Raw genomic sequence first — 14,698 nt, 5'->3', positions numbered from 1 at the left:
TAGATAAGATAGACTGAAAGAATCACACAAATGGAATATATAGATAATAGATAGTTACGCTTGATAAGTAGATATACATAGTACATAGACAGATGTGTACTTCTGATAAACTTTTAAACAAGATGAAGCATCTGTTTTGTTCATCATTGATTATGTAGTAAAATACAATTTTTTATATGTGCCTAATATTTTATATCTGTACAAGTCCCTGGTTAAATAACTTCCACAAGTTTCAAAACAATTAAGGGGCACAGCTGGGATTTAACCTCAGGCAGTCTGGCTACCAGGTCCCCACTTGTAATCCCCAACCTTCATTTAGTGGGATAATGAATATGGATGCCCTCAGCTCATGGTAAGGCACCTGGGTGAACATGCAGTCTCTCACCATTTTGGATGTGGAGGGCAGGGATGACAGTAAGACCCCTGAGGTCTGGGACTGAGAGCTGGGCTTGATCTTCCCTGTGAACCACCTCCTGTATTCTTCTCGCACCTGGAGGTGGAGACATATCAGACTGAGACAAACCACAACCAGATTCAGGAAGTGAGCTCTGCACAGAATGTCCCATGGAAGGGGGAATGGGGAGGTCAGAGGGTGGACCACACACCTGGTGGTTGAGCAGGCAATGAATGAGGAAGATGAAGGCACCCTGCAGGCTGTTGATGATGGTGAACAGATGGGCCATGAAACTGGCCATGGCTCCAATCTGGAAAATGCCCAACACCCAAGAGCAGCCCAAGATGAAGAGTTGGGCAAAGGCTTTGAACGTCAGTAACCTGTGGAAGAAGGTTTGCAAAGGATGAGGTTCTGGGATGCTGGGGTTCTCCTGGGGGGCCAACCCCCAGGTATCATCTGAGACTGCTCCCATGTGAGCCCCTCTTGGGTGAGGATGAACTCAAGGTAGAGTCTCCAAAGGACACATGCAGGAAGAGAAATCATGGAGGCATTTTTACTTGTCATTAACAAAAAGCAAACAATCCAATGTAAATACAGGCAAAGACTGTTACTATATAGAAGGAAAAGTAACACGTGTGGGAAAGGAGGTGGAGAAATTGAAACACATATTCATTGCTAGTGGACATATAAAATGGTGCAGCCACTGTGGAAGACAATTGATGATTTCAGAAAGCTAAATATAGAATTCCCATATGACCTGACAATCCTGCTACTATGTAAATACCAAGAAGAATTGAAAGTAAGTACTCAAACAAGTATGTATACACGAATGTTCATATCCTTATTCACAATTGCCGAAAGATGGAAGCAACCCAATTTTCCAGTTGATGAATAGATAAACAAAATGTGGTATATTCATATGATGGAATATTACCCAGCTGTAAAAAGGAATGAAGCCCTCTGATACATGTCAAAACATGGATAAATCCTGAAGACATGTTGAGTGAAATAAGACTCAAAAAGACAAATATTGTATGATCTCACTGATTTGAAACAATTAGAAGAAGAAAACTCATAGAGTCAGAATCTAGAATTTCGGTTACTATGGACAGCATGGGGTTGGGGAATGTGAAGTTGAGGCTTAAAGTGTACAGAGTTCCTATTTGGAATTATGGAAATGTTTTGGCAGTGGATGGTGGTGAGGGTAGGACAACATTCTGAATCCAATTAACAGGACTGAAATATATATCTTAATATTAAAATGGGAAATGTCAGATTGTATATATGTCAACAGAATAAAATAGTTTGAAAGAATCCATGGAACTACATTACAATTATGAATCCTATGTTAAACCATGAACTTTAATAATAGTACCATTACAAAAATGTGCTATGAACATTTGTAGCAAATGTTCCAAACCAATGCTGGGTGGTGTATGAGAATCATGCATTTTATGCCTGATTGTTCCATAAACCCACAACTTCTCTAATCAAATATGGACAAAGGGTATGAAAGATGCCCAAGAATCACATGGGAAGATGTGCAACATATTAGTCATCAGGAAAATGCAAATCAAACCACGATACTGAAACTGAACTGTAAGTTAAACCATGGAATATACTTAATAATACAGTGATAAAAATGTGCTCTCATCAATCTTAACAATTGTACCACCCCAATACAAGGTGTTAATATTAGGATGGTATATAGAATTCTGGATTTATGCATGATTGTTCTGTAAACCCACAATTTGTCCAATAAAAAATGATATATTGGCAATGGAAATCTCTAGATATAGAGTCTATGGGTAATTTTTTAAATATTAATTTCTATAGGTTCTAAACTGCTGAAATAAACATTATTATTTTTATACTCAGAAAAATAACACAATGAGAATACCACTTCATAACAACGAGGGTGGCTATTATATTAAAAAAAATAACAAAGACTGGCGAGGATATACATTCTTGATAGGAACAGAAAATGGTGCAGCTGCTATAGAAAACAGTTTGGCAGTCTCTCAAAAATATTAATCACCAATGTCCAGGTGCCTAGTCAGGCAAGCACTGGCCTCACCATTACTGCAAGGTCATTTGTGGCTGGTTAATAAACCAGAAGGCTGATGTATTAAATCATCAGTCAGTTGACTGCACCTGTGACTGATTACATCAATGAAGGGCATGTCTTCTGCATTGAGAGAATTCAATCAGCTGGATTTAATCCAATCAGTTGAAGACTTTTAAGGGAGAAAGAGAGAGGACCTTCACTACTTCTTCAGCTAGCCAGCACCTCCTGAGGAGTTCATCCAGCACCTTCAACAGAGTTGACAGTTTGCTGCCTGCCCTACGGTATTTGGACTTGTGCATCCCCACAGTTGCATGAGACACTTTTATAAAATCTTGTATTTACAGATATCTCTTGTTGGTTTTGTTGCCCTAGAGAACCCTAACTAATGCAGCTTAGCACTGGGAGTGGTTCTTGAGAAACAGAATTTTAAAATGAGCATTTACAATTGGTTTTCTACTGATTAGATTCAGTGGCACTAATGACTCCATTTCCAGTTGTTAAGATGGCACTGATAGACTATGATGTGAGTTGGCAGTGGAGATACACAATATATCACTATTCCATTCTCCTAATCATACTCTTGTATGAAGCAGTGCTCTGGGTGACAGTGTTTTTGACACCTTAACAGAGTTTTGCAGAGTTAAGAGGTTTAGTGATGGTTAGTTGCTCTCAGATAATGGTGGATAAAGTTAGAAGAGAAAGGGATGAGCTAAAGGCTTCAAATTTGAAACTTAAGTGCTATATGACATACGTAAAGGTTTCTATGTGTGCCCTGAAAGAAAATCTTATTTCCTGTGTCTGCAGAGTTGAGATTTCTGATAACCAGGCCCAGAGTCTCATTTTGTGAGTAGCAGATTTACAACGTAAACTAAAATCTCAGCCTTTCAGGGTATTTGCTGTTAAAGTAAAGGCTGAAACATGGGATGGGGACATACAGATTGATAATAATGGCAGTGAGGACACTGGAAACCTGGATTTTGCTGTCTTTGCTAGATATACTTGTAATGCTCTGCCCTAAGGAAACAGCCCCTACACCTCTGCTCTAAGGAGACTGCTACCCAACCTCCAGCCTGCCCTGAGGAAACAGCTTCCCCACCTCCAGTCTGCCATGAGGGGTGTGCCATCCAACCTCCATCTAAAGAGATTAACCCTTCAGTGCCTTCTAAACTTTAATAATCACCTCCCCTGAGGAAGCAGCCCTCACTTCTCCATCTGGAGAGATTAATCCTGTTTCAGGAGATAAAACCTCAATGGAATTTCCTGAGGTAATTGGCTTGAGGGATACTCCTAATTCATTTCATGACCCACCCCCACCACCAGTCTTTAGTTCAAGACCTATAACTAGGCTAAAGTTCCAACAGGCCCCGAAGGGTGAGGTACAGATGTGACCCATGAGGAAGTACGCTCTACTTCAAAAAAAACTGCATGAGTTTTACAATTTATATAAACATAAATCAGGAATATGTGTGAGAATGGATATTAAGGGTGTGGGATAATGGTGGAAGGAATATGAAGTTGGATCAGGCTGAATTTATTGATATGGGCCCACTAAGCAGAGATTCTGCATACAATGCTATAGTTTCAGGGGTTAGAAAGGGCATCAACAGTTTGTGTGGCTGGCTGAAACATGGATCAAAAGGTGGCTGACATTACCTGAGGTTAGAATGCCAGAACTGCCCTGGTATAATGTAGAGGAGCGGATCCAAAGGCTTAGAGAGATTGGAATGTTAGAAGGTATTTATCATGGGAGACCTGCTCACACACTCCTGGAATGTCCAGAGGACACACCTTTTACCAAGACTGTGAGGAATAAATTCATGAGACTAGGCCCATCATCCCTGAAGAGCTCTGTAGTTGCCCTTCTTTGTAGGTCAGATATTATTGTGGGAACTGCTGTCACTGAGCTGGAATCCTTAAACACAATGGGGTAATCACATCCTGAGTTGGCAGAAGCCACATGGCAGCAGTTAATCGCCAAAAGACAAGGTGGGTGTGGCTAACATAATGGAAAACAGGCTCGAAGCAGCAGTCAAAATAGTGTGACTCACAGAGACTCACAGCACTGGCTAGTAGTTCATGGAGTACCTAGAAGTAAAATAGATGGGCAGTCTACTAAATTCTTGTTTGATTGGTATAAGTAGAAGAATTCTAGGTCAAGTGAACAAATGTCTAACTTGAATTACAAAAACAGAGAGTCACAGCCCCTTAATCAATTCCAAGACGAGAGAGTTTACAGACTCAGAGCCCCCTGAATAAGGGGAAGGCTGGGTTACACTGCCAAAAATTTATACTGTTAATCTTCCTCCCAGCCTTCCCCAGGGAGCCTACAGTCTTTTACCAGGGTAGCTGTGCATTGGGGAAAAGAAAATGATCAGATATTTCCAGGATTATTAGACACTTATTCAAAAATAACATTAATTCCAGGAGACCTGAAATGTCACTCTGGTCCACCAGTCAGAGGAGGGGCTTATGGAGATTAGGTGACTGATGGAATTTTAGCTCAGGTTTGTCTCACAGTGGGTCCAGTGGGTCCCCAGACTCATTCTGTGGTTATTTCCCCAGTTCCAGAATGCATAGTTGGAATAGACATACTCAGCAAACTGGCAACTCCGATGAAGGTGACTGATGAACTCCTCAGGAGATGCTGGCTAACCTGGCAATTCCGTTCTAGGTATAGACCCAAAAGAATTGAAAGCTGGGTCTCAGACACATATTTGTACACCAGGGTTCATCAGGGAATTATTCACAATAAACAAAAGGAAAAGTGAAACAACCCAAGTGTCCATCAACAGGTGAATGGATTAAAAAATGTGGTATCACAAATAATGGAATGTTATTCAGCTGCAAAACAGCATGAAATTCTTCTACATGCTGCAACATAGATGAAATTTGATACATTATATTGAATGGAATAAACCAGAAAAGGAAGGACAGATGTTGCACAATCCCACTTGTATGAAATATGCAGACTAAGAAAATTCATAGAGACATAAAGTAGACTAGCATTTATCAGGGATCAGGAGGAAGGAGGAGGGAATGGGAAGTGTTTGCTTAATTTGCTTAATAAGTACAGAATTTTTTGGGGGGTCATGAAAAAAGTTTTGGTAACATGGGAATGACAGCACAATATTATAAATGTTATTAATATCATGGAATTGTACACTTAAAAATAATTAAAATGACAAATTTGATATTATATATTTGTTACCACATAAAATTTCAAAAAGCAAAATGCACACATTAAACAGTAACTCTCTGTTCCCCTAATGAAACTACCCAAATGCCCAACAATTGATGAATGGATCAACAAAATGTGTTCTGTCTACACAATGGAATGTCATTCAGTCATTAAAAAAAATGAAATACTGATACAAGCTATAGAGTGGATGAGTATTGAAAACATCATGCTAACTGAAGGAAGCCAGGCACATAGTGTATTATTACATTTATATGAAATGTCTGCAATGGGCAAATCCATAGAGAGAGGAAGCAGATTACAGTCACATTGTGAAATGCAATGAGAATGACAACATGCTGTAGTGGGTAAGGTACAGACCGCTGCATTCAAATTCTGACCAAATCATTCCCTGACTTTATGTGTTATTTCACATACCTGTGCCTCAGTTTCCATACTTTGATATAGGGATAATGAAATACCTATGCCATGAGTTTGTTCTGCAGATTGAATGATGAGACGAAAAGGCTTTAAAGTGCTTAAAACTATCTGGCACAAAATAAACATTGTTAATTGTCATTAGCCGTAAGTATTGATATGAAATGTTATCAAGTGGACAAAGCAAAATAAAAAATTATATGTACAGCATTCAATCATTTATCCATGGAAGATGAATGTGTAGGCACAGAATATTCTGGAAGGAAGCATAATTCAAGTGATAAGGGTTGCTTCAAGTGGGAGAGGTCTGGTGACCTCGGGAATTGCTTTTCATGTTTTCCCTTTGTTACTTTTTTGTTTTAACTGTTGCATGTATTGACATTGTTTTACCTTTTGCATTAAGTTTTCTCTAAAAAAATTTGGTGGAAAGTGGGTGGGACACTGAGGAAAGCAACCAAAGGACATCAGTACATGACTAACAATGAAATCTACAAAATGTCTGGTTCTAGTAGGTTCTTAAATAGCAGATTGATGAAGTTAGGAACACAAATGGTCTTTAAGAATGTGAAAAAGTCTTGCATCTATTATATAAATTAATATATATGAAATGAAAATGATGATATAGTATATGTCACCTACTAAAATGCCAAAACAAAAAATAAGGATAAACCCTAGGATTGGCACAGGTGCAGAGAAACAAGTACTCTTGCAAATTTTTTTTGGTCACATAAATTGAGAAAATTTTCATGAAAATGATGTGCCCTATATAATAAAAATGTTGCAATTCAACCTTCCTATTGACTCAGGCAATTTCACCATTCATAACAAAATAACCACAGATGTGGAAGAAGATTTATCAACAGGGTTTTCCAGGCAATATGGTATATAACAGCAAAAAACAAATGAACAAAAAAAACAAATAATTTAAATATCCAAGAATAAGGGGGCAATTTAAATAAGTTGTGCTGTATCATTGTACCAAATAATATGCAAAAATTATGTTGTAGAAGAATTTCTGATTGACATAGTATATTGACATAGTATCCATTAAGAGAAAAAAAAGTTACAGGAAATGAAATGTTATTGTTCCATTTTTTTGTAAATGTGCACCTATAGGTATGCACAGGAGAACAATGGAAAAGAGAATTGATAACTGTAATATATACAGCACTCACTTCTCCTTATCGCTCAGCTGAGTGGTTCATAACCCTCCTAAAGTGAGAATATTGATATTCCCAGTCTATCAATGAGGACATTGAGCATCAGAGAAGTTAGGTAACTTGCCTAAGGTCACACAGCAAATAAGTGGTAGTGCTGGGGTTTGAGCCCCAGTCTTGTTCCAGTCCTAGACCCTGTGCTATTCTAAGCCGGCCTCATCACCCTTCTATTATGGGCACAGGACCTGGAATTCCGCAAAACTTTCTGGAAGAAGGAAGACTGTAAGAGGTAGGAAAGGAAGAGGGACTGCACCTGGTGTCTTTGAGTGTCGAGACTTCGGCATTGACACTGGAAAGTTTCTGCCTCAGGATCCACAGGGTCCAAGTGAGGAGGATGGAGTTGACCTATAAAGTCAAGCAGAAGGGATGCCCCCAGGAAGTTAGGATCAAGACCAGGGTTTAGGACATAGGCTGTGACCTGCGGAAGAGGACAAAGTCATTTTCTGTAAGGCCTGACCTCAGCATCTCAGACAGGGACACACAGAGCCCCAGGCAATTTTCTCAATCAGGACACTGTCAGTAGTTGGGGATGGACCATTCTTGGTGGTGGGGACCATTCTGTGCATTATAAGATGTTTAGCAGTATCCCTGGTTCCTACACACTAGATGCCAAGAGCACATACATCCCGTGTTCTGACAACAAAATGTGTCATCAGACACTACCAAGTGTCCCCTGTGGTGCTGGTGAGGGGGAAGAGGATCTCCTGGGTTTTTTCCCAAATTATTAAAACCTTCAGGAAGTCAAATGTCCTTGAAGCTTTGGGGATGGACAGGATGAACGTATTACCATTATTTCCATCATTGCACATATACTGGCTCAAATGTTTGGTCAACACGTGCTAGTGTTTCACATGCATGGTGTGAACCCCACAACCACCACTCATGTGAGGAGAACCTGGGGGAGAGTTCTTGATGACTTTTGGCATAAACAAGAAAACAAAATCCTTGCAAAGAGAGGAAAAAAGGCTAATTTTCTGTCTAGGCTTTGGATCCAAGTGGAGAAATAAGAGAAAAGTGAAGAAGAGAGGGAAGGGAAGTAGAGGACAGAAACAAAGAGCAAATAGAAGGTATGGAAAGAGAAGAGGAAAGGAGAGGAGGGGAGGGGAGAAAAAAGGAGAGGAGAGAAGGAAAGGGAAGATAAGAGAAGCAAAAGAAAGAGAAGGGAACATAAGGGAAGTGGGAAGAGAAGGGAGGCAATGCAAAGCACAGGTTGTCCTCCCATGAGTTCAAATTAACACTACCTACATAGTTGGGAAAAACTGAGGTGAGAAATTCATTTTTAAGTGGTTTCAGGTTGATAATATCCCCAAGGAATCTCACAGAAGTAAGAACAAATGTCTCTGAAGGAATATACCCTCAGCAACTCCAAGATTTAGATCCATCGATGTGACCTCAAGGTCAGAGTTACAAATGATGCAGGGAAACAAACAACCATGAGAGAGAGTCAGGAAATCAGCATCTAGCAGGACTGTGGCGACTGCATTTGAAGTAAGGAGAAGGTGTTCAAGAGCTCTGGGCTTCTTGTCTCCCTCTCATCATTCCCCTCTCTCACTCCATCCCCTCCCAATTGCTCTTAATCTTCTAACTTTTCTCTCATTTAACATCTGTACTTAGGAGAGACTATATTTATACCTATCATATTGAAAAACAAATGACGGATAAGATTCGGTCCTTCCCAGGGCCTTTGCATTTTGGCATGAAAAATTCACAACTTAAGTGAATTACACTCTAATTTGGAAACCTCAAGAATCACAGATTAGAATGGAGAACTCTTAAAAAGAGGAGTGACCATGTCAGATGAGTCTTCCTGATCACTCTCCTGGGTCCTCCTCCAGAACACACTTCACCAAGCAATTTACTTACCATAATGATTATGCAAACTGGCCCCAGGAAACTCCAGATGAATCCCATCTCTGTATTAAGCCAGCAACTGTGGAGAGAAACAGAAGTCACTTGCTCTCAAGTCATGACTCTACAGTTACTCATGCCCCATCACAGGCACCGAAGCAGGAGAATATTGGGAGACGTGACTGATGAAAATTCCTATGATGGAACAGGCCCAGGTTTGGTTACATTTGGACCACAGGGAATCTTCTTTCAGACCACTTTACTGGGCAGATGTACCTGAAACCTTCATCTAGTACCTGATCCAGTTCATCATCAATTCAGAACCTTTGTAATCCCTTTTCTTCTGCCCAGAACTCCACTGATGCCCCTGTCAGTCAAATAGTTCAAATGTAGCCTCCTCTGAGAAGCCACTCCTGACTGTCCCTACCTAAAGTATCCTACTCCCACCCCTTCACACTGCTCTTTAAAATATCACCTATTGCTATCATAACTTTTATTGTTCAGTTGTCTCTTTACTTGTAGATTGTCTGTCTTCCCTTGCTAAACTCTGAACTATATGACAATTTGGACTACACCTGTCTTCTTCACCTCTCTGTGTCCCCAGCCCCCACCTCTGGTGTATACCATTCTATGCTTATTTGTTTAAAAGGTAAAGAGAGGGAATTGTCTTTTTTCATCATGTTTTTAGTGGCTATTTTCTGTTTTCATCACCCAACAATCTTCCATGTTAAGTATCAGGACTGCAGTATTTTCTTGGTAGAAATATGCCCCCCCCTCACTAAGAGAGGGAAAAGAATGAAATTAAGACAACCAGATGTTCTCTCCATGGAATGTAAGTCTTGAGTAGTAAAGTTATAAAAAGGTAGAAAAATTGCATCATGCAAAAGATGTTGTCCATGTAACTTCAGGACTTACAGCTCTCAGTAAAGATGGACAACTTAAATCTCTGCATAAGGGTAGCAGACTAAACTGCTGGAGAGTTATTTCTTACCATTCACTAATGGGAGGGAAGGGTCAAAAGATATCCCAGCACTATGTCACTTGGGTGGGATAAAGTGGTGCATGTTCTACACAGTGCCTGTAATGCCCGCTGTAACCCTAACCCTAACTCAAACCCTGCCCTTACCTTATATAACCCAGTTTCCTCATACCTTGGATGGGAAAACTGAGGAACATGCTCTGTAGTCTCCTTGTCCCTAACCATAATCCTAACTGTAATTATAACACTAACCCTAACCCTAATACACCCCTTACCCAACCTTAACCTGAATGCAGCCTCCCAGAGGACAACTGCCAAAAGCAGTCATCTTCTCATGAACACACCCTATATTGACTCCTCCTCTTCCCTACCTCACTTCCACACTCCCCTCTTGGTGCTTCCTGGGATAACCTGAAATCCTTGTCAGTGCTATTCCTCTTTGTATTTCCACAGCATAGAAAGTATTCTCCAAATTCCATACATACTCCCAATTTCCCTTCCTTTCAATACTGTCAGACTGTTCTATAACCTGCTTGAACTCTCCCAGGAACAGGCTTTGCCCTCACCTGTGTTGTCACCCTTCTCCTTGTAGCCTGGGTACGTTTCAGTAGAGCTCTGAAGGCTCATTCAAGTTCCCCCTCCTCCAGGAAGCCTTACATGAACTTTTCAGCGCCTAATGCCATTATCCTTCTCTGTTTTACTCCATGGCTTATCCTGCTCTCACCAACATCAGACGTCATAATGGCATCCTTGCCTAGACACCACCATCTCCAGACAAGACGGTCACATCTACACTCAGACGCCAGCTCTGACACTTAGTAGGAATGTGACCCCCAGCAACTTCCACCACCAGATAGAAAATTAATTTCCTCTTCTATAAATACAAACCCTAATTCTTAACCCATAAGATTTTGGTTGAAAATTATCAGAGAGACCATAATATGTAAATCTTAAGGATTTATGTTATGATGAGTGCTCATTGAATATGAATTCCTTTCCTTCCTTGACTCCTGTCCTCACCTGAAGTATAAACCATTATCATGCAGAGAGGAACGTGGGTGCTTAATGACCCAAACACAGCTCAACAAAGTGCCTATAGCACAGGGGTAATCAGGGGGACCCAAAACTTGAGAGACAAAGATTCAAGTCTCTTTTAGCCCCTTTCTCACTGTGTAATGGTGGAAAATTCTTTTCACTACCCTGAGCCTCATTTTCTTTATATACTAAATGGGATGATAACACTATATCAAGGGTATATCAAAGAGTTTAATATATTACAGCATGTTACAGTCTAGACCCTGTCCACATACAACCAGTTCTGTCTTTTATATTTGCTATTCCTCAAATTTGACTCACTTTTTACCTATACCATACAGTCAGGTCTGTGAAATCATGAGTCTGGTATGCTGGTAATATTCTTAATACACTGTAAATTAAATGCAGAAATATTTTTAAAAATTAGTGTTCACCAGTGTCCAACTTCAAATCTTCTTCCATGGAACCATGTTATAAACATACACCTTTCTGGAATGGACAAAGGATGTAATGATGGTGATTCTAATAATTATCTTGTTCATATTTGCTTTACTATATGCCATACTATTCTAAATGTTTTCCAGATAACAATTCATTTAATCCTCATTGAAACACAAGGAGGTAGGCATTGTTATTAGCCCCATTTTATACATGAGGAAAGGGAGGCAGATAGAGGTTAAATAACTTGCCCAAGGGAGCACAGTTAAAGGTGGTAAAGCCAGGATTCAAATCCAAGCAGATTGACTCCAAGTCTATGATTTTAAAGCTGTACGATCAAGTCTCCTGGATACAGTAGTGCAATTTGCCTACACTACAGTATACATGGTGTCCTCAGGATTTGTGTCATGCACAAGCTGTGCTCCTGTACATGGCAGCCTTGAATCCAACAATATATAAAATAACTCAATGGTAGCCACAGCTTCTGTTTCCATGATTGCTCTCCTTATTCATGTAATTGTTATCATCAATCCTAGCAGAAGGGTCTTCAGGGAAAGGGACGTCACTCACCGATTATGCATCCCGTAGCCCTGTGGCTGTACACTGGCAGAGACAACCACCACCAGCACTGGCAGTCCATAGCCAAAGGCACACATGTGCAGCATTTTGATGTTGTGAGAACTGAAGTAATTCACCACCTTCAGGTTCCTGACCATTAGGAACAGCATGGCAGCTTCCACTAGCATCCAGAAGAAACAGGCAAGGAACAGGTAGTGCAAAAGGCCAGCGATAATGGCGCATCCCAACTGGAGAGAGGAAAAATGCACACTCAGGATCCCCATGCAGGGAGCACACTTGAAAGGAGGAAGGCAGAGGCATGATTGCCTCCATTGGAGTTCCTCAAACTTGATCCATTACTCATCCCACAAATATTTAGAGATACATAGTGGTTCTAAACAGGAAATGAAACCACCCCTTTGGCAGGCTGTCCAACCATTCTGGATTGCTGGGGACTGAGGTGGGACTAAGGTTGCTCTGCAAAAGCAGATTGAGTAGTTGAAACAGACAGAAACCATATGGTGCTCAAAACCAAAAATATTTACTATCTAGCTATTTGCAAAAAAGATTTGTCAATCACTGGTCAAAAGGATGAGGGGCACCTCTGTCCTTTAGTTCTAAAGGTGTAAGGGAAGATAAACAGCCCACAGGAAGAGGGTCAGTTTTACATAAAATTGCATCATACTACCAAAATTTCAAAACTGTTCCTTTTGGGAAACCCAAAGCTCTACTCTGTGTCTAGCCTTGTTATAGGGAGTGGACTGGCCAAAATCCTTGCTCTCCTGGTGCTCACAGTCCACTGATGGATGTAAAAATACAAACAACAAATAATTAATGAACAATAATCAATATTCAAATAACTGCTGGGGGATAAAACAAAGTATACTGATATGTATCAGTAGGATTTCTCACCTGTAACTCTATTGACATTTGGTGACAGATATTTCTTTGTATTGTGGGCTGACCTAAGCACTATAGGATGTTTAGCAGTAGCATCCTTGGTGTCTATTCCCTAATTTCTGGTAACAGCCACCCCCACTCACCAGTTGTGATTACCAAAATGTCTCCAGACATAGTCAAATATAACCTGAGAGACAGAATCACACCAGGTGAGAATCACTGGAGAGAGAAAACTGATAAGAAGGACCACATTATATAATTCGATCATAAAAGTGAATTTAGCCTGATATCTATCACAAGAAGAAGTCAAACAGAGGAGGAGCTGGGAGAAAAGTGTTTCTGACAGGGTGCAGCAATTGCAAATCTCCTGAGGTTGAGACGAGCACAGAGGGTGTTGGGTAGGGATTAGCAGAGGCAAATAAGGAGATGACAGAGCTGTATGGGATAAGGAGGCAGAGCCTGGGGAATATGAGACCTGGTTGTTGGTCTTGTCTACACTGGTGAGGAGGAGAATCTTGGCCAGGAAGAGGCACATGCAGAGGTGCAGGTGGAGGTCGGTGTTGCGGTTGCGAATGGAACGACACAGCAGGAATGTGGCGATGGCCAAGGCGAGGCACACCAGGGAGATGGTCAGGCCCATGTGGCTAATGATGTACAAGGAGTACTCCATCTGTCAGCAAGGAGATCCAGAGTTGTCGTCAGAGAAGGAACAACACCCACCAGGCAGTAAAAAGAATGAGCCAGCAGCCTGGCTTGGGCAGAAAGGGCTGAAGACGTTTTCTCCCTCTGACACAAGTGAACAAGATATTGTCCATCATCATCCCTTGCCATCCATTGACATCCACCACACATCCTGCCCTTGACCTGTGTCCCACCTCATGTATTGCATGGAGAGGATATCTGCAAACTACATTTCCCAGAATCCCTTTGGGCTAAGGATGGATCCGGGATGTAATTTATGTTCTACAAGGAGATGAATCCATGACATTTTAGAAGGCAGACAGGTGGAAAATAGCAAGGAGACAGACACTCTTTTCTGCAGCAGTTGTAGCAACAAAGTAGGGCCAGCAGTCAAGAGTTAGCTGTGGCTGAGCTTCTCTTTTCAACTGTCCAGTTGCCAATTACATGGAAGTGAGGAAACATAGAAGAAGCAGTTTCTGATCTCCAGATCACAGCTGTAGTGGGGTGACCTTGAAGCCAAAACCCAAGTGACCATCCACTGACTTCAGAACCTCCATCTGTTTCAGCAATATTATAAGGAGCTGATTCCCTGTGTTAAATCCCTTCTGCTTGGCAGAACTTGAGTGTTTTCTGTTTCTTGCACTGAACCCCACAAGATATGCAGATATCCAGAGATTCACTAGTTTTTCAGAGTAAAACATGACAAGCTGAGTCCTTCACTATGCCATTGTCCATAATTAATTTTTAAAATATATTTGAGTACTTTCTGGGTGTTAAGGATATTAAAGTTACTCCAAGAACCATGGCATGGGTTCCCCTCTATGATATGGGACGTGGTAGATAAGAGAATAGACTGCACTGGGTTCGAATCCCACCTCCAGAACTCATGATGACAGGGTATTGGCCCTCAGTCTTCTATTCGGTAACATTGGTTTTAAAAAGACTAAACGTGGAGGCTAAATGATAA

The 14,698-nt window shown here is 40.8% G+C and overlaps 1 protein-coding gene across 1 annotated transcript in view; it reads right to left on the bottom strand.

Annotated features, from left to right (window-relative positions):
- The window catches only part of LOC119525309 (adhesion G protein-coupled receptor E1-like), a 60,749-nt gene that overhangs the window by 22,239 nt on the left and 23,812 nt on the right, over window positions 1-14,698 (bottom strand). Inside the window, exons 12-17 of the mRNA XM_037823997.1 lie at window positions 13,526-13,720; window positions 12,163-12,398; window positions 9,156-9,222; window positions 7,546-7,637; window positions 606-774; window positions 386-490 (exon numbers count right to left, since the gene is read on the bottom strand). Of these exons, the coding sequence (XP_037679925.1) occupies window positions 386-490; window positions 606-774; window positions 7,546-7,637; window positions 9,156-9,222; window positions 12,163-12,398; window positions 13,526-13,720 (864 nt within the window). The remainder of the gene's footprint in view (window positions 1-385; window positions 491-605; window positions 775-7,545; window positions 7,638-9,155; window positions 9,223-12,162; window positions 12,399-13,525; window positions 13,721-14,698) is intronic.

This window comes from Choloepus didactylus, assembly GCF_015220235.1.
Source record: "Choloepus didactylus isolate mChoDid1 chromosome 25 unlocalized genomic scaffold, mChoDid1.pri SUPER_25_unloc1, whole genome shotgun sequence".
In the NCBI taxonomy this organism is placed as follows: Eukaryota; Metazoa; Chordata; class Mammalia; order Pilosa; family Megalonychidae; genus Choloepus; species Choloepus didactylus.
This window is presented reverse-complemented; position numbering and strand designations above follow the sequence as displayed.